Raw genomic sequence first — 25653 nt, 5'->3', positions numbered from 1 at the left:
AGGCACTGTGCCAGATGCTTTATATAATTCTCTCTAGTGCACAAAACATCCCTATGCGGTAGGTATAACTACTTCTATTCATAGCTTAGTAACTGGGGCTCTGAAATACTGAAGTCACACAGCTGGTGAGTAGAACAATGTAGATTGCTGATGAAATTAAGCTTCATCTAACTCTATCATCTTCTCTTTTCAAACACTTCAGTGTTTTCAAAGAAATTCCTTTATTCATCAGTCAGTAACTAGGTACATTCAAAGATATTTAACAATCAATACTCTCATGTATATAAAGATGACAATGACCACTTTCCTCCCTGAGAAGCATTTATTTGCAAAACAGACTCACATCCATTCTACAGATAATTTTGGTCAAAAAATTAATCATTTTGCCCCCTGTTCAACTACTTCTGTGAATAAACCACTTACATGGGTGTTATGCACACTCAGTCCTGTTCCTTCTTATATTATTTTCAATGATGATACTCATGAGAAATACAACAGCTGATGTTCTGGTCAGTCCCAAGAATGTCAAGATCTGATGCAGATCAGCTACAGATCATCTCCACAAAGTCCTGTGGAGATGAACAGTGTTATTTAGACACTTTTTTTCCAGCTGGTTATTTAGCAAGAGGACAGTGTGTTCTGGAAGCTGGCAAAGTTAGTGTGCACTGAGGAAGATTCAGTGCTCCTGGCAGCATGGGACCAAGACTGCCTGGTTCACACTGCACACTTAACTTGTCCATCTGTAAAATGGGGTATTAATTTATTACTTAGCTTGTGTCAGACACAGTTCCAGTTGTATTTCTGAAGTTGTTTTTTTCTTTTTAACTCTAAGTATTATGAGACTATTATTCTTGAACCCACATTTGCTCAGAATTATGTAACTACTCACAAAAACTCAGCACTCAAGTGTCTTCAAATATAGGCTGCATTAGTTTTCTATTGCTACCACAACAAATTACTATAACCCTAGTGGCTTAAAACAACACTCATATATGATCTTACAGTTATGTAGGCCAGAAGTCTGGCATGGTCTCACTGGGCAAAAATATCAGCACATTCCTTTCTAGAGGCTCTAGAGAAGAGTCCATTTCCTTGCCTTTTTCAGCTTCTAGAGGACACTCACATTCCCGGACTGGTGGTCTCCACCATCTTCAAAGCCAACGATGTTGCATCTCTCTGGTCTTGCTTTCATAGTCACTCCTCATGCTGAGCACAGACAAGAAAGTTTCTCAGACTTGTAAGGACTCATGCGATTGCGTTGGGCCCCTCTGGGCAATCCAGGATACTCTTCTATCTCAAGGTCCTTAACTGAATCATATTTACAAAGTCCCTTTTTCCATGTAAGGTAAAAATATATTCCCAGGTTCCAAGGACTAGAGGGTAGATATCTTTTCTGCCAACCACAGATGTTTTATAGTATCCGAAATTCACAGCTGACCCTCAAGTAAACTACATTCATTGCCACCCAAGGTCCCCATTACAGCATCAACTCAAAATCCAAAATCTCATCTAAGTCTCATCAGCTCAAAATTCTCAAATCTCATTATCTAAATTACCGGAATTAGTAATGCATAAGGTTCTGGATGCAGTTCTCCTTGGGCCAAATTCCTCTCCATCAGGACTTGTGAAACTTGGAAACAAGTTATCTGCACCCAGAATACAATGGCTGGATGGGCATAATTTAAAGTTATAGATATTCCAGTTTTAAAAAGGAAGAAATGGAGAGAAAGACAGAGTAACTTGTCCCAAGCAATTTCAAAACCCAGCCCGGCAACCTTCATTGTCTTCCAGGCCTGGGAACCCACCCGTGTGGCTCGAGGTGCCAGCTTCTCGGCTTGGGGCTCCACCCTTTGAGTCACATGCTCTATCATAACCACGGCTAAATGTTTTATAAATGACACCTCATTTAATTTCCACTTCAACCATAAAAGATCAACTTTTCTATGTCCACGTACAGATAAGGAATATAAGGCTCAGAGAAGTTATATAACAGGCCCCAAATCACCACTAATAAATGGTATAACGGATTCAAAGCCCAATGTATCAATCTTCAAAATATATGCTCTTTCCACTATAACTATAGGGAAGAGAGCTATGAACTTGCCAACAGTTCTGCAAATAAGAACTACACCATGAAATTTATTATTCCAAGGTGGCGTATTTCTGCCTAAAATATGGCCTTCCTATATCATGACAAACTGCTTTTCTCTTACCCAGGTACGGGAGGTGACAAGACAAGTGATTCAAGTTTCCAACGAGGCTGTTACAGAGGATGACCAATATTCTGATCTCCTGATGGTGTGGGGACAATATATTGATCATGACATTGCATTCACACCTCAGAGTACCAGCAAAGCTGCATTTTGGGGAGGAATTGACTGCCAGCTGACCTGTGAGAACCAAAACCCTTGTTTTCCCATACAGGTAGAATTTTTTAAACTCCTTATTTTGAAGCTAATTAATGTCATTCAAAAAAGCAAACCGTAAAGTATACGATGGAAAGTTAACGCCCCCTTATTTTGTCCGGTTCCCAGGGGACAACAGCTCTTATGATAGATTTTCCTACGGGTCCCATCAGAAATCTTCTATGCATGTATGCATATATGTGTGTACTTATGCATTTTTGTGTCTATGGTAGCATACTACATACATTGCTCTATACCTAATACGGGTTACTTAGCGATATTTTTTGTCCTTCTTCCTATACCCTTAAAAGGAAATTTGATTGTTTTGTGACTTTATAATAATCTATCACGTGGATGTATTATAACTTATTTAGCCAATTCTTTTCTTAATTTACATTTAGTTTATTTTCAGCTTTGGAATTTTTTCTCTGTTGTCACAAACAATGCAGCAAAGAACATATTCAGATATAAATTTTGTGCATGTGTGTATACCTAGAGGACAAATTACTAGGGATAAAATTACTAAGTAGGGAAGTGGACTTGTCCCAGTGATTAGGGTGTCCGTCTACCACATGGGAGATCTGAGATTCAAACCTCGGGCCTCCTTGACCCGTGTGGAGCTGGCCCATGCGCGGTGCTGATGCGCACAAGGAGTGCCCTGCCACACAGGGGAGTCCCTGTTTAGGGAAGCCCCACGTGCAAGGAGAGCGCCCCGTAAGGAGAGCCACCCAGCGCGAAAGAAAGTGCAGCCTGCCCAGGAATGGTGCCGCACACACGGAGAGCTGACACAACAAGATGATCCAACAAAAAGAAGCACAGATTCCCATGCCACTGACAACAACAGAAGCAGACAAAGAAGAACACACAGCAAATGGACACAGAGAACAGACAACTGGGGTGGGGGGGGAGGGGAGAGAAATAAATAAATAAATCTTTTTTTAAAAATTAAGTAAACGATACATAGATTTTGAATTCTGATAGGTATTACAAAATTGCCCTCCATTAATATTATACTAGTTCCCACTCTTACCAGCAAGGGATGAGTTTAGATGAGATTTTTGATTACTTCTCTTTAGAAAACAGCTTCAAAGCTGGTAAGGCACATTTTTACATAAAGAGCAAAGGATCTGGGATACTCATGAACTCACTAATATTCCTTCACTAAACCTGCACTGAGCAGCGGTTCTGTGCCGAGCTGAGCTCTGTACCAAGAATGCAGACGTGAAAGACACAGGTTCAGTGCTGGGAGAACGTCAGGCCAAATCAGTAAAACAACACTTGTAACACCTGAGGCATCTGCATACGAGGCCCCAGGTGGCAAGGCACCTAAACAAAATATACCAAGGGCAGAACTGGGGAAAAAGCTGGGAAAGGTGCACCGTAAAATCTGTATCGAATCATAGTAAATTGACTTTTCAACCATCTCCCTTTGTTCTTCTCCCTGGGAAGAGAAGCCGTTCTCACATGGTGTGGGGCACAGCCGTTGGGTTGGTCAAGGACTCAGTGGAGTTTTCTTACCTCCCATCCCTGGAGTGGCCCCACTGGCATGAGCCTCCAGCCCTGCCGTTCTATCTCAGCCACCCTGGGAGGCCAGAGGTCCTCTAAGATAAGAGCTATGAGTTCTTACAGAAGTACCCATATCTCCAGCAATGAACAGTCCCACCAGGCACAGCTCCTTGTTCACAGCTAAGAGGTTGCAAACCAGAATAGCTGCCAAGACAAAAAAAAAAAACCTAAAGCAAACAAACAAAAATCCAGAATTATGATGCAGCATAGAGAAGTGGTTGAACCAGTTTCTTTAATCTTAAAATGTCTTTGGTTCAAGTCTTGCCTCTACAACTCATTGTGTACGTATAGGTGTAATACATCATATTATAATAGCACAATAGAGTAAAATGTGTATGATAATTCCTATCTAATAAGATAGCAATGCAATTGAAATGAGATCAAGTTTACAAAGCCAGGTTCAGAGGAGGAACTCAATAAAGGTCATGGTTACCGTCATTTCAGTTAAAGCATAGATGCCCTGGGGACCTGAGATAGAATGGTGGAGAGGGAGCTCAGCGCTCCCACGCTTTCCTCTGGCTCCAAGTGAACATGTAGGTGTGGGCAGCTGCAGACTTTGCTGGCAGGGAGTGCATGTTTGGACAAAAACCTTTGTGGGGGAAACCAATCAGAGCAGTTATGTGTGAGCCTCCATTTTGAAAGCTGGTGGATGAGAACCACTTTGAAGGAAGTTTCTACCTTGGGAAGGGGCTACCTGAAGTCTGCTAGTGTAAGAAGAAATTCTCCTAGCAATTCTGCAGCTATTTGGATAATTTAGATTTAGTAGGACAGGTGGGGAGGAAGAGTTGGGGGCTAAGGTCACATGAGGGCCGCCAAGTAGGGTAGGAAAGTCAAGTTGGAGGGATGATGCAAGAGTCACTGTGGCAGATTCTCAGTCCTTGAGAATTATTCACAACATTAAGAGTCCAAAGAATCTTGTGGCCAGGCTATCAGTGTGAACATTTGCCCAGGGCTCTGTTATTGTTTTGTAGGCTGTAAGCACTTTTGTCTTCATAGGTTTCCTTTCTCTGTAAAAGAAATATTTAAAAATATATTTTGCTACTGCATACAGTATATATGGTATAGGAGAAAGATGAATATATTACTGTTGCAAGTTAAAACTTTTTCTTTGGCCTAAAGGTTTTTTTCCTTCAATTTTAAAAGAAATTAGCACATTTTAGTGAGCCCCACTATAACTAATGCAGGCCGGAGGCACTGTGCCTACTGTATCTAATGGGTAAGTAGGCCCTGGAGAAATTGGACATCCTTCCAATTTTCAACGGTTAACCTGTCCAGAAATGAGATATACAGAATTGTTGGGAGCAATTTGAGCCTGTGGCAAAGGGGAAAGTCTTAGTGGGAGAAATTAGTCTTATTATTTTAAGAAAAAACTAGTGAGAAGAATCAGAATGGGAATGGAAAACAGAATTGATCTGACCCTATACACACACACACACACACACACACACACCTCTTCCAAGATCCTTCTGCCAACATGAGTGCTAATAGCAGACTGTAAATCAAGGCACCTGTTGGACAAGGACCCAGGGCAGTTTTTTGTGGGGAGAAGGCTGATAGTGTCACATAGTGATGATCTTCAGAGAGGTTCATGGGTAGGGCAAGCCTAGGCCCCTCTTGGAGTTCCCTACTCTGTTTCCAATGAAAAACTTTTGCTCTTATTTGCCATTTTCTCTCCCCATCTCCTTCTCTCCTTTTAGGGCTAATTTATCTTGCAGCTCTAGCCACCCTCATTACTATCTCTCTCCCATATATTTCAACCTCCTGTTGTAGCAGAGTTTCTGGTTAGAGGGCTTCTGTGTTCCAGAACTGGCAGTCACAGCAGCCTCATTCCACACACTGACAGAGGAGGTTTGGTGTTGTTTATGAATTCCAAAAATAGGTGTTGGATTGTGTTTGTAAACTGTCTGTTCCTCTGGGTATATTAGATTGTATTAAATTGATTGAATTATGATTAGGACTTTGATTCAGCCACATCATTAGGATGTTGAGTCTCTGCCCCTTTGGTGGATGGGGACTCACAGGGAAAACGATATGGCAGAGGAGAGTTTTAGTTTTGATGCTGGAGCCCCAGGAGCTAACCATAGAGAGAAGAAGACCACAGGGGTAGGGAGAAGCTCCTTAGATGTGGCAGAGACACTGCGAAGAGAGGTGAGGCTGATAGCCTACAGCTGATTTTGTGAAGAGAACCAAGCAGATGAGCCTGGAAAGAAATGAACCCCAGGAAGAGAGATGAGCCCTATGCCAGCCTACAGCTGAGATCGGAAGAAGCTGAGACCATGGAGCCTTAGGAAAGAGAGGAAGACCAGCAGCCATCTTGCTCCAACACATGGCAACAGACTTTGGTGAGGGAAGTAATTTACTTTTTTAAGGCCTTGTGACTATAAGCTTCTACCCCAAATAAATACCCCTTATAAAGCCAAGCAACTTCTGGTATTTTGCATCAGCACCCTTTTGGCTGACTAATACACTTCCATCCAAAATTTGTGAGGGTCAAGAAATCAGAGGGGTTAAGAGAGCTAATGGTAGACACAGGGAGGAAAGCCAGGATTGGTCATTTAATGAGCAGGGAGCCAGAGGTTCATCTAGAGGATCTGAGGAAAGACTCATGGACCAAAGAGTTCTCTGCTGGGGTTTCAGGTGCATAGAAGTACACTCAGTACAACTGCAAGAGACAGAGAAACTGGAGAAAACTGATTGTAAAATAAATGATCAATTAAAAAATAATTATTATCTGTACTTAAGTTGGTTACAGTGAGCCTCCTTGTTCTTAGGAAATGTACATGGGTGGAAGTGTTAATTGTTAGAGGAGCATGATATATGCTACCTATTCCAAATTGTTTAGAAGTTAGATAGATAGATGATAGACAGATAATAGGTAGGTAGATAGATAGATAGATGATAGATATAACAAATGTGGCAAAAGCTAAAAGTTGGTAAGCTGGGTATCTGAGGGCCATGTTGGAATTCGATGTACTGTTTTTGTATTTTCTGCAACTTCTTGTGTCAATTTATTTCAAAATGAAAAGTTTATTTTAAAAGAAAGACCAAATAAATGCCACTGGAATTCACAAATAGATGGTGAACAAAAAATTAATCCAAGATTGATTAAATATTTACTGAAAGGCTCCTGATTAAACATGAGGAAAAATTCTATCTTTACTTTATAGCAAGATCTTATATTGTAATAGAAAAAAATGGGCACCACAATAGCCTAGCTATCTCATATAATCAGGAAAATTAAAAAAGAAAAAATATATATGCAGATAGACACATATGTATAACGGGATATAAATTAACTTAATGAAATACTGTTTTTCAATTTACAAACTTGAAAAAATTGAAATTAAAATTCCCAGAGTTTTTGAGGATTTAGCAAAATGATTCACCCCCCATACAATATTTGAACAAATGAAAATTGGTTAAAACTTTCAGGAGGCAATGTGGCATAAACCATAAAAAAATGAATACCCCCCCTCTTTTTTTTTTTACCACTACTAGCGATCTATCCAAGGGAAAATAGTGGAGAAGCCCATAAAAATAGGTATAAATACTTGTTCATCACAATTGTTTATATCACCAAACTGTTGGGAAAATTTTAAATATTGATCATAGAAGATAAAATCATAAAACATATAAAATACAACTTCAAATAATCATGTTATAAAACAGTATTGATATAGTGAAATGTTTCTTGATGAGTATTTTAGATGATTATTTCCTTGTTGCTTTTCTGTTTTTCAGATGTTCATTATTAAGCATATATTACTTTTGTAATTATAGAAAATAAAAATAAAATCATTCCTAAATCATTTTCTATAACTTCTAAATTATTTTTTAAATGAAAGCCAAGAATAAAACATCCAGCAGAAAGAACATCTGTTGTGCCAATTGATGAGAACAACAGGAGAGACTAGCAAGGCTTATCCTTCTGGAAATTCTTCTTGGACTTGGCATTGGAAGAATTTATCTACATGCTTGTAGTTAGTTGCTTTGCTTAATTATTCAAATCTTCTCTATCTCTGGAGCAGCATGTAGTAGTTATGGGATTTATCTAATGGTCATTCGTGTGAGTTGAAAAATAAACAATACACCCAAGAAATAGCTCAAAATTCGTTAGAAAATATATCATAAACCAGTATGTTTTTATGTGTTTGATGTTATTCTAAGAGCTTCAAGTTTGGTCTGTGAGTTCTTATGGAGGGTGGTAGAAGAGTGCTGGGTCAGGTTGGAAATTTCTTCTTAATGAGCTTGGAGCAAGTTGGGACTTTTGAATCCCAAAGAATAACAGAAAATGATCCAAGCTATTTCTCCTATCTAGGCTTGCTCACTATTCCTAAGGTAAACCTGTTTCCAGCACTTACATAAGACCATAGATTAAAAAGAAATTATTAAAGTACTTGAGGACAGACTGACACTGCCAAGGGAGCTGTGATACACTGCAGCAGAATTCCCTATCTGAAGGAGCAATTAATTTTCTCTGCTTCAACTAGGTAGGTAGGAATGCAGGTCGACTGATCAGGGTCCTGCTGAGTAGTGGGGACACAGGTCAACTACAGAAAATCCATGCCTTGGAATGAATCACGGGGACTAACAGCAAAGAGATCTTCTAGAGAAAATCCTAACCAGATAAAGATAATCAGATTTTCTCAGGTAATAAATTATTCCATATCAACTATTTTCTTTATTTAAAAAGATGCTTTTCAGGTGTGAGTCTAATTTGGCCTCTGATTTCTGCTGATTGGTAAACTGATAATGGTTCTCCAGCCAGTAGGTGTTGGTCAGGTGGGAGCACTAGAATCATTCTCTCTCTCTCTCTCTCTCTCTCTCTCTTCTCTCTCTCTCTCTCTCTCTCTCTCTCTCTCTCTCTCTCTCTCTCTCTCTCTCTCTCTCTCTCTCTCTTCTGACATCGTCTCTCTCCTTGGCTAACAGTGCCTATTGCATGGCAGCTTAGGGATGTCCCCTGTGTGATGCATCACTTGTAAAAATTACTATTTTTCTTAGGCTTTTGACGTCTTTGCTACCCTATCCTTATGTTTTCCCCTCTCCCCTTGTGACCCCCTTTCCTCCCTGAATTTTTTTGTTCTTGCTGTTGGTATTTCCATTGCCCTATTTTCCCTTCCTTTCTCCACGGTCCTCCGTTCACCATCCCACACCCTAACATCACAGCCATCAACTTATATGCAGGACAGAATTTGTTTTGTTTTTAAGTTGTTTTGTCAAACCTTTCTCTTTAATACCTCTCCGATTAAACCAAGGTTTGCTTGATCTGCATGGCCAGACCATCATAGTCACTCATGGGCATCTCCAGGCCTCTAATACGGCCTTCCTCTAACCCATGAGCTACTCTGCAGAAAAAAAAACAAACCAAAAAAGACTACCTTTTTTTTTTTCACTTTACTCTTTAAAATATTTTACGATTTTTAAAATTATACATATACCTATCAAAAAGTTGATCATTATAAATGTTCAAATACTACCATAAAGCTAAAGTTCCCTCTCCAGAATTAATGACTGTTAGTAGTTTGGTTGGTTGATATTATAAACAATACTTCAGTAAAAATGCTATGTTTCTCCTTGTGCACATGTATGAGTTTGTCTCTAGGTGTATGTTAAGAAGTAGAATTGGAGAATCATGGGAGGTGTACACATTTCAACTATAATAGATACTCCCAAATTGTCTTCCAGTAATTGTACTTTCTAACTGCTTAGAAACCATAATATAATTTAATGCCTATATTTTTCCAATCTGATAAAGAAAAAAGTATAATCTTGCCCTTCACTTTACTAGTGAATTTTTTAAAAATTGTCTTTATATTTCTCTTTCTGTAAAATGCCAGTACATATCTTTCACCCATAATTCTATTAAGTTTAGCTTCTCCTATTGATTTAAATAGATTCTTTATACATCCTAGGCCTTACTCTTCAGTCACACAGTCATACAAGATTGCTGGTCATTTAATTTTGTTTGTGGTGTCTTTTTTCATAAAGTAAGTTTTAGATATTGGTGTATTTCATTTAGTCTTTTTTCATTTATAGTGTTTAAATTGTTGTCTTGTTTAGCAGGGCTTTCCTATGTGGTGCGAATAAATTTTCCTGTATTTTATTTTAGTAATATTAAAGTTTGGAGTTTTCATATAAAATATGTTATATTAGGAATTTATTTCATGAACAGTATGAGGTAAGGTCTAACTTGATTAATTTTCTAAACATATCGCCAATTTTTAAAATATTCCATTTTTTTCCCACACTGATTTCCAATGCTATCTTAATTATATTCTAAACTGCCATGTACATTAGTCCTCCTGTGGACTCTAGGTACTTTGATATATGCTTCATTACTGTAGTTTTGGATTATGTTTGATGATCAGTAGCGTAAAGTTTCTCTTTTCTGCTTTTACATTATTATCCTGGTGCTTCTCTCACAAGTGCTCTATCATAAATTTTGGGAGTGTTTAAAATTAGTTTGTCAAGCTCTATGAAAAGTCTTGTGGAGATTTTGAATGAGATTACTTTTGTTTATGAATTCAGTTGGATTTTCATTTATGTCTTACAAAATTAAGACTTCCTTTTCAATAAAAGTTCCTCTTCAATTTATCAAGTCTTTTATGTCCTTCCCTAAAGTTCTATAGTTTTGTCCATTAATGTTTTTTATATATTTTGATAGATTTTCGTGGATTTTACTGCTGCACTGAATGAAACCTTTCTCAATTATATTTTTTAAATGGTTATCCCCATGTATATGGAAACATACAGATTCTTTTAAGTGTTGGTCTTGCATCTGGCTAACTTTCTGAGGTCTCTCAGAAAGTAGTTGATGCATTGAAACCTTTGCACTTCCTATATAGATGCACATGTTGTTTGCACGTAATAATTTTCTCCTCCCTTTCAATATTTACACCTCTCATAACATACATTTCCATACTGCTTTAGCTTGTAAAATTTTGAAAAGTTGTAAAGGTAGTAAGCATTCTGCTTCTGTTACTTATGATGGACATACTTCTAGGGTTTATTATGGATTTCTGTTAGATAGCTTTAGTAAATTAAAGAACATTTCCTTCTATTTATAGATTTCTGAGAGATTTTACTAAACATATGGGTTGCAAATTTATCAAATGCTTTTCCAGCATCTATTGAGATTACATAGTTTCTTCTTTAATCCATTACTATAGTGAATGCCACTGATTTCCAAAGATGAAATATTTTTATATTACTGGAATAAGCCAACTTGGTAATGATGTAAATCTTAATTTACACTTGGTTTCAATTTACTAATATTTTATTTAGAAATTTTAAATTTCTCTTCCTAAGTGAAATTGTCCTACAGTTTTACTTCCTTGTTTTGTGCTTTTCTACTTTTAATGTTGTGGATATATTGGCTTCATAGATTGAGTTGAGGACCATCCAATCTTTTTCTATGCTCAGGATTAGTTTGTCTAATATCGAATTATCTGCTTAAAATATTGGTAGAAGTTATTTGTAAAACTAACTGGACTTGGTAACCTTTGGGATGATTGATCTTTGGATAGGCTTTAAAATCTATTTATCATAATTGATCTGCATAGGTCAATAAAAGTCCTTTATGGTCATTATTTCTTATTACCATTGTTATTTTTCCTTTTCATTTACTTTACATTTCTTACCTTCTTATGTTAAAAGCTTACTTTAGCTAGTTTCAGTTAGTCTTTCTCATAAATGTAATTGGGACTATACTTTTTTCTGTTGCATCCCTTTGGCCACATAGCACAAATTTTGATATACTGCCCTCATATCGATGTTGGTTCTAAATAGTTTTTAATGCAAATTTGAGTTCCTCATTTTAAAATTGTATAACCACACATAAATATAAACTCAAATAAGCACATAAACTTGGAAATATGTATGATTTTTCCTAGCACACTCTTCCTTCTCCCTCCCTTGCTTTTCCTTATTTGGTTTACTTTCCACTTTATTTCTGCTCTGCATTCCCATATCAGTTTCTTACCCCACCAGGAAAGCCAAGTAAAAAATTTAGATTGTTAAAATGCACAAGTGCTTGTGGGGGGGAAGGAGATGATTAATGAAACAAGAATGGGAGGAAGTTGATGGAAGCTAGATAATCGGCACAAGGGGTTCATTGTACTAATCTTTGTGTTGTGTTGGGTGTGTTGAAATTTTTTCTATAATAATTATTAATTGGTGTGTATCCTTCATATTATCTCCATGCTCATACAGCTACACATAAAGAAACACAACCACGGGTAAATTTTTTGAATGTTAACAAAAACAGGATGATGTTAAACATATTTTCAGCATCTTGAATTTTGCACTCAGTAATACCTCATGGAAATCCTTCAAATCATCTGATATAACTCAAGGTCCTCCTTTCTAATTTCTGCCTGATGGGTTGTTAGAATCATGTATTCAGCCTCTCTTTTGGAAGGACGTCCTCACATGCTGTTTTATGTCACTGTTTTAATTCCATGATTTACATCCTCAGAATTGAAGCACCTAGATTGAAAGGCATTTTTAAAATGCTGCCATATTGCTTTCTAATAGTGCTGTTAACACTTCATGGCAATATCTGAAAATATCCTTTTCCTACATCCATACCACCAACAAACATATTAGTATTTTTCCTAATTTTTCTGTCAGTTTGGTGGTAATAAAATTATAGTTACTTAAGTTTGCATTTCCTGAAATAGAAACTTCTTTATTTTTTTGACAGTTTGCATTTTTCTTCACATCCTTTGTCCATTTTTCTATTAAGCTACTTGACTGTCAATTTTAATTGCTATTTATACTACAGATATTAATTCTTGCCTCTTGTTTTTTAAAAAAATATATCTTTTTCTGTTCCATCAATATGGTACTTTCATCATAAAACATTTTAAATTTTTATACAGTCAAGACTATATATGTGTTAGCAGTGTCTGTGATTCAGTCTTGGTTAAGAAGTCTCCCTTGAGCCCAAATTGTAAAAGTTACCTCCTATATAATATTGAAGGGCATATTTTCATTTATTTGATATGGTATATAATGATGGTGTATTTTTATTCTTATTCAGTAGATAGACAGTTGTTCCAGCCTTCCTTTTCCCCATGAATATAACACTTCCTCGTAGAATAACTTCACATTTATACGGGGACCTAGGTCTGGATTTACTCTCATTTTCATTGCTATATTATTTATCTGTTCCTACAATATCACACTGATTTGATTACAATTACCTTATAGTATATTTGACTACATATTAAGGCGAGATATTCATCATTATTCCCTTCTACACAATTTATAAAGAGTAAATAGTGGAATTCATTTCTTCATGAGAACTTTAAGATTAATTTATCCATTCCCCCTGCCCCAAATAGTGCTATTGTGATTCTAATTGAAATTAAATTTATGCCCTAAATACCTGAAGAGAACTGGCATTTTTCAGCTTTTACTTTCTATTTTTTATTGATTCTTTATAATTTTCTTCTTATATAACCTGGGATTTATTTGGTTATATGTATGTTTTTGATAATTTTGTTGCTATTATAAAGTGATTTTTTTTCCTTCCATTACCATTCTGGGTACTTTGCTAGTAAAAAAAAAAGGATTAATTTTTTACTATTGTACTGATTGAAGATATTTTTTCCTGAGGTTTTATTTATTTTTTATTTACTTTGTAATAATATTACATTAAAAATATATATATATGAGGTCCCATTGAACCCTAACTCCCCCACCCCACCTCTCCCCCGCCTCAGCAACACTCCCTCCCATCATCATGACACAGCCATTGCATTTGGCAAGTATATCTCTGGGCACCCCCGCACCCCATGGTCAACATTTCACACCATGGCCCACACTCTCCCCCATTCCATCCAGTGGGCCCTGTGAGGATTTACAATGTCCGGTGATTGCCCCTGAAGCACCAGCCAGGGCAGCTCCATGTCCCAAAGACGCCTCCACCTCTCATCTCTTCCTGCCTTTCCCCATACCCATCAGCCATCATGTCCACTTTTCTCAATCCAATGCCACCTTTTCTATGTGGACATTGGATTGGTTGTGTCCATTGCACCTCTATGTCAAGAGGAGGCTCAGATTCCACCTGGATGCTGGATGCAATCCTCCCACTTTCAGTTGTAATCACTCTAGGCTCCATGGTGTGGTGGTTGTCCTTCTTCAACTCCATCTTAGCTGAGTGTGGTGAGCCCAATAAGTCAGATTGTAGGTGCTGGAGTCTGTTGAGGCTGAGGACCTGGCTATCACATTGTCAGTCCAGAGATTCAAATCCCCTAAATATATCTTAAACCCCGACACTAACTGCACCTCCAGCACATTAGCATGAAAGTCTTATGAAGAGAGATCCCATCTGAGTCCAGATTCGTCACACATAAACACCAGTTCCAAAGAGGGGCCATCTGACCTGGTAGTTAACCCCATCGGCCATGACCATAACTCCCATGGGTCTCTTTAGCCCTCGAAGGAACCGATATCTGGGGGTTGTATCTGCTTTATCTGTCTCTCTGACTCTGCTCAGTTGTGCATAAGGGCAATCCTTCTGACAGCCTCCAGACTCTTTTTTAGAGACTCGTAGCCATATAAACTCATTTCTCCTTTCCAATTCCCCCTTACATTAGGTCAAACAGCATTTTAAAGTCATGTTATTTTATGTAGACAGGGATATTCCGCTGATCCGCGTTGAACCTTCCGTATGAGGTCATTTTCCAGTTGCCTCATCAGTTGGTAGTTGATAGTGGTCCCTCGGTGCCAGGGAGACTCATCCCCGGGTGTCATGTCCCACGCTGGGGGGAAGGCATTGCATTTACATGCTGAGTTTGGCTTCGAGACTGGCCACATTTGAGTAACATGAAGGCTGACAGGAGGAAATTCCCAGGCACAATGCTGCTCTAGGCCTTGTTCTTATTTTAGGCTTATCAGCTCCCAAGCATAGTCATTAGCGTTATGGGCTCACTGTTGAACCCTCACTCCCTCCCGGTCCCCGCCGCTGCACCAGGGAGACTGTCGCTGCTCCCCTAGGGACAACGACAGAGCACCACTGGCCAGGAACCCAGTACCCCCCCTGCTGTGGTTTTTAATTGTTGCCACTATGAGTATATCCAAACATTGCCATGCACCCTGGACATATGTTCTGTACAGCTCCCTGTCAGCCATATATCCCCTGTCAATGGTATCCCATACCAGTATTCCTCCATTGCCTTTGTTGAACCACTCTGTGGTCCAGAACTCCCTGAAATTTGAAGCCCAATATAATGTCAGGGTCCCTTACTAGGAAATGGCATATAGCTATGGGTTTAAAGGTTATATAAAGAATACGTGTTGACTTGGAAAAAATTCTACATCCTATCTTCCCCCCCCCCCTAATTATTGAGCTTCTCTTCACAGGAGTCCTAGACCACAGCAATGCATATATATAGTATACAGCACTCCCACACATCCACCACAAAACCTTTCCCTTCCACAGCGATACTCTTACACCCTATTCACATCATATTTACTTAACGTAATGTACAGAGTCTGAGACAATAGCTTTCAAACAAGGTGACATTTGTGCTTACATTGTGGTGCATACTTTAGGATACACAGTTTTTTACATTCTTAGTTATCCTATGTTTTACATTATGGTTTACATTATCAGTCTGTCATCTCCTATATGTTATGCTGTAATATTACATGTTTTATATCCATCCTTGTGTACTCTCACGAAACTCCTCTCTTACCCCCCATTTACCTTGGTTACACACATTTAACGTCCATTTTCCCTTCCACCTTGGTGCCCATGGTGACAGCCAACCTCCGTTTCCCGAGGAGCCACTTCCAGATATAGATGGAATAGTGTTCAGGGCCTAACTTGCTCAACTGCCCCAATGCCCTGGGAGCCACCCTTTCTCTTGAGGGATACAGTTCCCTCTATTTGATGGCATTAGTCCTCCCCAGGATGTGGGTCCACCCCCACTCTCACTACTTGGGATTCTACCCCATGGTGTCACCCACTCTGGCAGAATGAGCATTTAGACATTCCCCAGGAGCCCGTCCTGCATCAGACCCTCCCCTCCGAGCATTCTAAACAGGTAACCCTCTTTATTATATTTTGATATGATTTTCTCGGCATTTTACTCTCCACCAACACCTGACCCTCTCCTGTGTTCGTATGCTACCCCTCCTTCCCCCCACTTTTGGGCAATGTTACCCATCCGCCCATCCCCAGCCTCCCTCAAACCCGCAAAGCCCCAACCAAAGGCAACCCCTGCCCCCCTTTTATCTCTTCTTTGTGTTCATACTTACCACCATCTCGTCTTAAGTTCCACCCCTGTAGACATCGGCTCACATCCTTCCTCCACCCTCCGATTTCCTGTAAGCCTATCGTTCAGTCTCTTGCTATCTAGGGCAGCTTGGTTATTTCAAATCATTGAGGTCATGTAGTATTTGTCCTTTAATGTCTGGGTTGCTTCACTCAACATAAGGTTCTCAAGATTCATCCATGTTATCACATGTGTTTGTAGTGTGTTTGTTCTTACAGCCGAGTAGTATTCCATTGTGTGTATATACCACATTTTATTGATCCACTCATCTGTTGATGGGCATTTGGGTTGATTCCAACTTTTGGCAATAGTGAACAATGCTGCTATGAACATTGGTGTACATATATCGGTTTGCGTCCTTGTTTTCAGTTCTGCTGGGTATATACCCAGCAGTGGTATTGCTGGGTCATATGGCAAATCTATGGCTAGTTTTTTGAGAAACCGCCATACTGTCCTCCAGAATGGTTGGATCCTTCTGCATTCCCACCAGCAGTGGATGAGTGTTCCCCTTTCTTCACATCCTCTCCAGCACTTGTATTCTTCTGTTTTTTTCATAGCTGCCAATCTTATGGGTGTAAGATGGTATCTCATTGTGGTTTTGATTTGCATTTCCCTGATAGCTAGAGATTTGGAACATTTTTTCATGTGCTTTTTTGCCATTTGTATTTCTTCTTTGGAGAAGTGTCTGTTTAAGTCTTTTTCCCATTTTTTAAATGGGTTGTTTATCTTTTTATTTTCAAGATATAGGAGTTCTTTATATATGCAAGTTATAAGTTTCTTATCAGATATATGGTTGCCAAATATTTTCTCCCACTGTGTGGGCTCCCTTTTTACTTTCTTGACAAATTCCTTTGAGGTGCAAAAGGCTTTAATTTTGAGGAAGTCCCATTTATCTATCAGTTCTTTTGCTGCTCGTGCTTTTGGTGAGATATTCATAAATCCATTACCTATTACAAGGTCCTGTAGATGTTTCCCTACACTGCTTTCTAAGGTTTTTATGGTCTTGGCTCTTATATTTAGGTCTTTGATCCATCTTGAGTTGATCTTTGTATAAGGTGTGAGATGGTAATCCTCTTTCATTCTTCTACATATGGCTATCCAGTTCTCCAGACACCATTTGTTGAATAGGCCACTCTCTCCCAGTTGAGAGGGTTTGGTGGCTTTATCGAATATTATGTGGCTATATATGTGAGGTTCTATATCAGAGCTTTCAATTCGATTCCATTGGTCTATGTGTCTCTCCTTATGCCAATACCATGCTGTTTTCACCACCGTAGCTTTGTAGTATGTTTTGAAGTCAGGTAGTGTGATTCCTCCAATTTCGTTTTTCTTTTTCAGTATGTCTTTGGCTATTCGGGGTCTCTTTCCTTTCCAAATAAATTTCATAGTTAGTTTTTCTAGTTCCTTAAAGAAGGCTGTGTTGATTTTTATTGGGATTGCATTGAATGTGTATATCAGTTTTGGTAGGATAGACATCTTAATAATGTTCAGTCTTCCTATCCATGAACAAGGAATAGTCTTCCATTTATTTAGGTCTTCTTTGATTTCCTTGAACAATCTTGTATAGTTCTCGGTGTATAAGTTCTTTACTTCTTTAGTTAAATTTATTCCTAAGTATTTGATTTTTTTATTTACTATTGTGAATGGTATTTGTTTCTTGATTTCCTCCTGATCTTGCTCATTATTGGTGTACAGAAATGCTACTGATTTTTGCGCATTGATATTATAACCTGCAACTTTACTAAACTCATTTATGAGTTCTAGAATCTTTGTTGTAGATCTCTCAGGGTTTTCTATGTATAGGATCATGTCATCTGCAAATAATGACATTTTGACTTCTTCCTTTCCAATTTGAATGCCTTTTATTTCTGGCTCTTGCTGAGGTTTTATTTTTTAAGGGTTTTTCTAGACAACTAAAATATAATCAGTAAAGAAGATAATTTAATTATCTTTTTATCTTATCTTTCTAATAATTTTACCAGTTCTAATTTTGTTTCCTGTCTCTGGTTTAATTATATTTGTTAAAAATTTCCCAGATAAAATTCAGTAAAAATAGTGGTAGTGGGTGTCTCTGGGTTTTTCTTTCTTTTTTTCCGGAGGTCCAGGGATTGAATCTGGGACCTCGTACCTGCAAAGTGGGTGCTCAATCACTGAATGGCACCTGCTCCGTATCTGGGTGTTTCATAATTTTTATGGAAATGGCTTCATCATTAGTCAGCCAAAGGGGTGCTGATGCAAAATACCAGAAATCTGTTGGCTTTTATAAAGTGTATTTATTTGGGGTAGAAGCTTACAATTACCAGGCCATAAAGCATAAGTTACTTTCCTCACCAAAGTCTTCTGCCACATGTTGAAGCAAGAAGACTGATGACATCTGCCAGGGTTCAGGCTTCCTGGGTTCCTCTCTTCCTGGGACTTGCCTCTTTCTGAACTCAGCTCCTCTATTTTCTCCACAAGGTCAGCTGTAGACTCTTAGAAGAATGGCTTTTCTCTCTTCCCAGGGCCTTCTCTCTTTCCTCACCACCAAGCACCTCTGTGTGCTTACTTCCTGGGGCTCCAGCTCAAAACTCCAGCCTCAAAAGCTCCAACTCTGTCCTTTGACATGTCTTTTATGTGTGAGTTCCCACCCACCAAGGGCAGGGACTCAGTGCCTTATTGACATGGCCCAATCAAAGCCCTAATCATAATTTAATTAAGTAAAAGTGAAACTTCCTCCTCCAGTTTACAATCATAATCCAATAACTATTTTTGGAATTCGTAAACAATACCAAACTGCTACAATGATTTTATAGTTTAAGATAATATTTGCTATTGCTTCTACATTATATTTAATCAATTTTACTATTTCAGTTTTACTAGAAATGGTAAAAAAGAGAACTTTATCATTGCATTTTAAGTATCTATTTGTATTATTTTATTATTTTTCTCCTTTAATCTGTTGCTTTTTGGATTATATTAATCTATTCCCTAATATTGAAAAACTCTGGGAATAAATCCTCTTGGTCATAGCATTTTACTCTTTGGACTCGTTGATCTATTCTATTATTTTATTTAGAAGGGATATTGATCTGCAGTTTTTGTTCTTTTTATTTTATTTTTATTTTTTTGAGGTACTGGGGCCGGAGATTGAACCCGGCACCTCGTATGTGGGAAGCCGTTGCTCAACCTCTGAGCCACATAAGCTTCCCTGGTTTTTTTTGTTTGTTGTTTGTTTTGTTGCTGTTGTTTGTTTTTAGGAGGCATTGGGAACCTAACCTGGGACCTCCTATGTGGGAAACAGGCTCTCAACCACTTGAGCCATATCGACTCTCCTTTACTATTTTTATCAGAAGCTAATATTAAAGTTTTGCTGACCTGCTAAAATGAATTTGGCCCCTTCCCATCTTCTTCTATGGCTGAAAAAGCTATAAACAACATTGGAATTATCTATCCTTTGAAGGTTTTATGGAACTCAGCTGTATAGTACCATCTGGTCCTGGTGCTTTATACAATGTTAGATCTCTGATCATCTTGCCAAACTCCTCTGTGATAATTGGTCCTTGTGAGTTTTCCATTTCTCCTTGATATGATTTGTTTAATTCTATTTTGCCAGGAAAGCTTCCATTGGTTCTTTGTTTTCAAATATGTTCCATACTGTGTGAAACAATCACTTAAAAATCTTTTAATCTCCCTTATACCTCACTCCTTTCTCATTCCAAATCTTCCTTTGATTTTGCTCTTTCTTTTATCTTTCATCAGGCTTTTGAAGTTTGTGATTTATATTTCCTTTCTACCATTCTTATTTTTAATTCTAGTGTATGAATTCTAACTGTTGTTTATTCTAATTTACCTTTCTTGGTTTCTTTTGCTATTCTTTAACTAAATTCTTAAAATAACTACTTACTTTGTTGTTATTTTTACTAACTTTTTAATGAAAGTAATTCAAAGGTTGTAGATTTTCTTCAGAGAAAAGCCTTCATTGTTATGCTTAGATTTTCTTAAACTGAGATTTAATCTTTCTTTGATTTCCAGGTAGTTTTTAATTTTTATAGAAAAAAGGTATCTCTGTACTGAAGATTATCTAGGGAAATTTTTATTCATTCTTACTATTTCCTTCTAATTTTATTTTAATTAGTATTGTTCAATTTAATTCTTCTATTTCCTTACTACTTTTGGGTCTACTTAATTTGTATAACTTTGAAGTTTCCCACTGTAAGGGACCTCTTGACTTTTCTATTTCTTTTTGCTTTATTTTAGTTGATAAAATTTTAGGTTCCTTACTACAGTTCCATGGTAGTTGTATTAGTCAGCCAAAGGGGTGCTGATGTAAAATACTGGAAATTGGTTGGCTTTTGTAAAGGGTATTTATTCGGGATAGGAGCTTACAGATACGAGGCCATAAAGCATAAGTTACTTCCCTCAACAAAGTCTATTTTCACGCGTTGGAGAAGGTGGCTGCCAAACGGCTGCAAGGGTTCAGGTTTCCTGGGTTCCTCCCTTCCAGGGTCTTCCCTCTTTCTGGGTTCAGGCTCCTCTCTTCCAAGGGCTTGCTTCTTCCTGGGCTCAAGATTCCTCTCCTCCTGGGGCTTGCTTCTGTTTCCTCTGTGAGCTTACTTCCCAGGACTCCATCTTAAGGTTTCAGAATCAAACTCCAACATTAAGAACCCCCAACTCTGTCTTTTGCCATGCCTTTTATCTGATGATGCCCTAATGACATGGCCCAATCAAAGCCCTAACCATAACTTAATCACGCCCAGGTACAGACCAGATTACAAACATAATCCAATATCTATTTTTTTGGAATTCATAAGCATATCAAACTTCTATGGTGGCCTTCACCCTTCTAAAACTTTCTGCTTTGACCTCTAGCTGCCAGCCCTTTAACAGTTCTCCTTAAGGAACTTCAATAGAAACACTTTCTTTAGTTACAAGTATGACCTGATATCAATTTCTGAAGCAGGGCTGGTGGGAGGATCCCTAGGGCCCAGCATTCCTCCAATATCATAGGTGGACAGCTACACCTCTCCCTATAAGGAGTGCTGAGGGCATCTGCTTTGCTGCTTTTAACTATTACAATGCCATCCTGGGGAGCAGCTCAAGCAGTTTAGTGCCTACCTCCCACACAGGAGGTCCCAGGTTCAGTTCCTGATGCTTCCTAAAGAAGACAAACAATGAGCAGACATCAAGCAAAAACAATGAGCAGACAATGAGCAGAAAAACCAATGAGCAGATGGCATCACAAGCAATGAGCAAAAACAACAAGCAAACAGATAAGGGAGCCATCTCAGGGGTGGGAGGGTGGAGAATGTTATTGTGGGAGTAGGTGTGGCTCAGTGGTTGAGTGCCTACTTCCCATGTTCAAGGTCCTGGGTTCAATCCCCGGTACCTCCTAAACAAAGAAGTCATCCTGCAAAGCTCAAGTGGTCTTCATACACATGGAAATACTAGAAAATGTCTACGTCTCTTTGCCCTACATTCTTTTCACTATTCCAAAACTGATTGATCTATGAATATATCTACCTCTCTCTTACAAAGAACTGCAGATAGACAGATCTAACTTGAGCTAGCTACCGTTGGCCTTCAGTGCCAACATGCCCCAACTTAGCACCATAAGATCAATGGCTGACAAAAACTTTTCCTGGTACTAGAAATCATGCTATGAAATGCTCAATCATTTCCACCCATATATATTCTCAAGCGATATCTTGTTGAAATACCCAACCTGAGCACTTCACCGAGATGACTCACTCAGCTCATTACATGAGTACATGGAGATATATCACTGAAGTTCACAAAAAACCCACAATTTTTTGTTCAGACAGCCACAACAGAAAAGGCTGTTGCTCATTAAATAATGTCACCTAGCCACAGCAAAATCTTAAGAATACTATTAGCTCTTACATACAGCTCTTAGACATTTCCTACTTTATGTTGATTATTTTATTTTTAATTCAGGCCTTCCCCCATGCCTTCCTCATTACAAAACTTTGAAGGAGCAGCTACACTATCTCAAGCACTTGCTAAGTACTGAGACCAAAATTTTTAAATCAAACCAATTCCTACTTTAAAGACTCTCACAGTTTCTGAACAAGGTAGGCATATAAACAAATATAAACCATGCTATTTTTCTAGATATTCAGACCCAAAGACTGAAGGGTTTCCAATTCCTTTTGCTCCATCTAAATCATTGCAAAGCCTTGGTGCCTTTTCATTGTATTCCACATTCATCCTCTCTAACCCATTTGTAACAGCAATAACATCCTGGCTCTACACCTGGATTTTCTCACTGCTTGGTTTCTAGAAACTCCCTCGTAACATGTGGATACAACGTAGTGCCCTTGTTCAGGTCCTCAAGGCTCTCTATTCTCTCATCCCACCCTCTTGCTCCAACTTCTTGTTCTACTTTTCCCCAACATTCAGCCTTGCTCTCCTCAGGTCTTTTTCTGTTTTATATGCTCTTGTGCCTTTGCTTGCACTGAGCCTCTCCCTTGTAACTCAAGTCACTTGCTGATTGACTCACTGAGTGCCTATCAAATGGCACCACCCCACCTAGTGGAAATTGGGAATTTCGAGATGAGGAACAGTTGAATTCCTCAAGCAGTTCCCAGTCTAATAGGGAAGAGAAAGGCAGTTAGAAAACAAACAGCAAAAACTAACCATATTTCAAAGTGAAAGTGTTGTAAAGAACTGCATAGAAAGAGGGATCATACAGGGATGAGGTAAGTTAAGTCTCTAAGGAGGAAGGGAAGATTCCAGGACACTGAAAGATCACCTCAAGTCCTACCTTCTCTTGAATTCCAACCAACATTCATGCCTGACCTCAACCCCTGAGAGGGCTTAGCACTTTTTAGCAGTAAAACCCATTTTCCCACTTGGTTATACTCAATGACGCACTTCTTTACAGATTCCTATACATCATTCTATTATTACTCCACAGGCCAGAACTGCTCTTCCCAAAACAAGAAAGTCTTGAGGAATTTCAGCTATGGCCATGTGTTCTCCACAATGCCTGACAGGGTGCTTTGCCCAGTTTTTCACTCTCAATAATAACACAACAGTAATTAAGAGCCCGTCTTTCGGAAGTTTTCAGTTCCCTAGGAGCTTGTAGCTTTGGAAAGTTATCCAACCTCTCTAAATTTTAGAGTTGGTAACTCTAAAACAGAGAAAATATTCATTCCTTTTTCATAGTGTTGAAGTGAAGGTTACAGGTTAACAGCCCAGGGCAGGGCTTGATCCTGCGGTACATCCTGGCATTAAGGAAGAGCTGCTGGTGTGACACGGCATGTGCTTTCTACAGCTCACAGAGCACTTCCACACCCAGCATCTTACTTGATTTTCCATAAGAAATCTGTGAATTTGGCAAACATATTTTTTAGATGTCCTCGTTAACAGATGAAGAAACTGAGACTGGTTGCGGGCAGACCTAGTACCAGAGCCCAGGCCCTCCTGATTTTCAGGGCTCTTTCCACCAAACTGCGATGCACATAAATCTATTTAACTATTTGTTCATTTCACTCTTAAAGGAAGGGCATATTGGGCGGAGAGAAAACGGTAAGCTGCCCAGGAGTCAAAAGATGAGCCCAAGGTGTGGGGATGCTGGCAGACAGGCCACGTTCAGGGAAGTAAGGCATTGAGTAGTCCTAGAAAACTGTAAGGAGAAGGTTGGATTTTGGAGATGCCATCCATAGGTTGGGACTTTTTATCCCGCTGGGTTCTGCCTTCCTCCGGCAATGAACCACCCAGCTCAAAGTCAAGGCGGGGGAGGCTGGGAGTGGGGTGGCAGCCAGAAGGCAAGGGGCGTAGAAGGGATGATGGCTTGAACTGATCCAACACAAAAGACCAGAATGGACACAGGCAGAGAAGCGATCCCGGGCCTAGTAATTTTTATTGTTTTTAAAGAAGATGCCCAAGACCCGTACATAAGCCTGATTTTCCATTTTCCCCGGCAGCTTCCGATCAACGACTCGCTGACCACGGGCACCCAGTGTCTGCCCTTTTACCGCTCTTCAGCCGCCTGCGGCACCGGGGACCAAGGAGCCGTCTTTGGAAACTTCTCCGCGTCAAACCCGAGGCAACAGATGAACGGGTTGACCTCGTTCCTCGACGCATCCACCGTGTACGGCAGCACGCCAGCCTTGGAAAAGCTGCTCCGCAACTGGAGCAGCGAGGACGGGCTGCTGCGGGTCAACGCGCGCTACCGCGACGGCGGCCGCGCCTACCTGCCCTTCGCGCCGCGCCGCGGGCCCTCGCCCTGCGCGCAGGAGCCCGGCGCGGCGGGCGCGGAGCCCGTGGACTGCTTCCTGGCCGGGGACGGCCGCGCCAGCGAGGTCATCTCCCTGACGGCCGTGCACACGCTGTGGCTGCGCGAGCACAACCGCCTGGCCGCCGCGCTGCGGGCTCTCAACGCGCACTGGAGCGCCGACACCGCCTACCAGGAGGCGCGCAAAATCGTGGGCGCCCTGCACCAGGTGTGCGCAAAATCGCGGGCGCCCTGCACCGGGTGTGCGCAAAGTCGCGGGCGCTCTGCACCCGGTGTGCGCAAGATCGAGGGCGCCCTGCACCGGGTGTGCGCAAAGTCGGGGGCGCCCTGCACCGGGTGTGCGCAAAGTCGCGGGCGCCCTGCACCGGGTGTGCGCAAAGTCGCGGGCGCCCTGCACCGGGTGTGCGCAAAATCGAGGGCGCCCTGCACCGGGTGTGCGCAAAGTCGCGGGCGCCCTGCACCGGGTGTGCGCAAAATCGCGGCGGGCCTGCACCGGGTGTGCGCAAAATCGCGGGCGCCCTGCACCGGGTGTGCGCAAAGTCGCGGGCGCCCTGCACCGGGTGTGCGCAAAATCGCTGCGGGCCTGCACCGGGTGTGCGCAAAATCACGGCGGGCCTGCACCGGGTGTGCGCAAAATCGCGGGCGCCCTGCACCGGGTGTGCGCAAAAATCGCGGGCGCCCTGCACCGGGTGTGCGCAAAATCGCCGGCCCTCAGCATCGTCTGCGCCCCGCCTCCACGTACTGGAGGGCCTCAGCCTGGGTTCCTTTGTCCCAGGGGCTGGTGCATCTTATTATCCTCCCTGGAGTACTAACAGCAAGAACAACAGTTTTCCCGGTGCATTTCAGGTTTTAACTCATTTAATCCCCACAGTAAACCCTTTGAGGTGGGTAGACACCAATGATTTTGAGTTTTTTTTTTTATATTTTAGAAACAATGGGGAAAATTAAAAGGGGGAAATCATTATGGGTGAGATACTTGAATTAAGTTAACCCAAGAGGCTGTTTTAATTCTTTACCCATTTCAGAACGACTTTAATTTTGATTCAGAGGACCTTAGATTGAGTTTCAAATTGACCCTTTACTAGTTGCATGATGTTGGGGAAAACGTACTTGTATCTATAAAATGTAGTTACTAATTTTCATCACCCACAATGTT

General features: G+C 40.1%; 1 protein-coding gene across 1 annotated transcript in view; it reads left to right on the top strand.

Annotated features, from left to right (window-relative positions):
* The window catches only part of TPO (thyroid peroxidase), a 103738-nt gene that overhangs the window by 33627 nt on the left and 44458 nt on the right, over positions 1-25653 (top strand). Inside the window, exons 5-6 of the mRNA XM_058287842.2 lie at positions 2218-2424; positions 24187-24705. Of these exons, the coding sequence (XP_058143825.2) occupies positions 2218-2424; positions 24187-24705 (726 nt within the window). The remainder of the gene's footprint in view (positions 1-2217; positions 2425-24186; positions 24706-25653) is intronic.

The sequence above is a fragment of the Dasypus novemcinctus genome, chromosome 25 (genome assembly GCF_030445035.2).
Source record: "Dasypus novemcinctus isolate mDasNov1 chromosome 25, mDasNov1.1.hap2, whole genome shotgun sequence".
NCBI lineage: Eukaryota > Metazoa > Chordata > Mammalia > Cingulata > Dasypodidae > Dasypus > Dasypus novemcinctus.
Note: the sequence above shows the minus strand (reverse complement) of the source record. Positions and strands in the feature narration are given on the sequence as shown.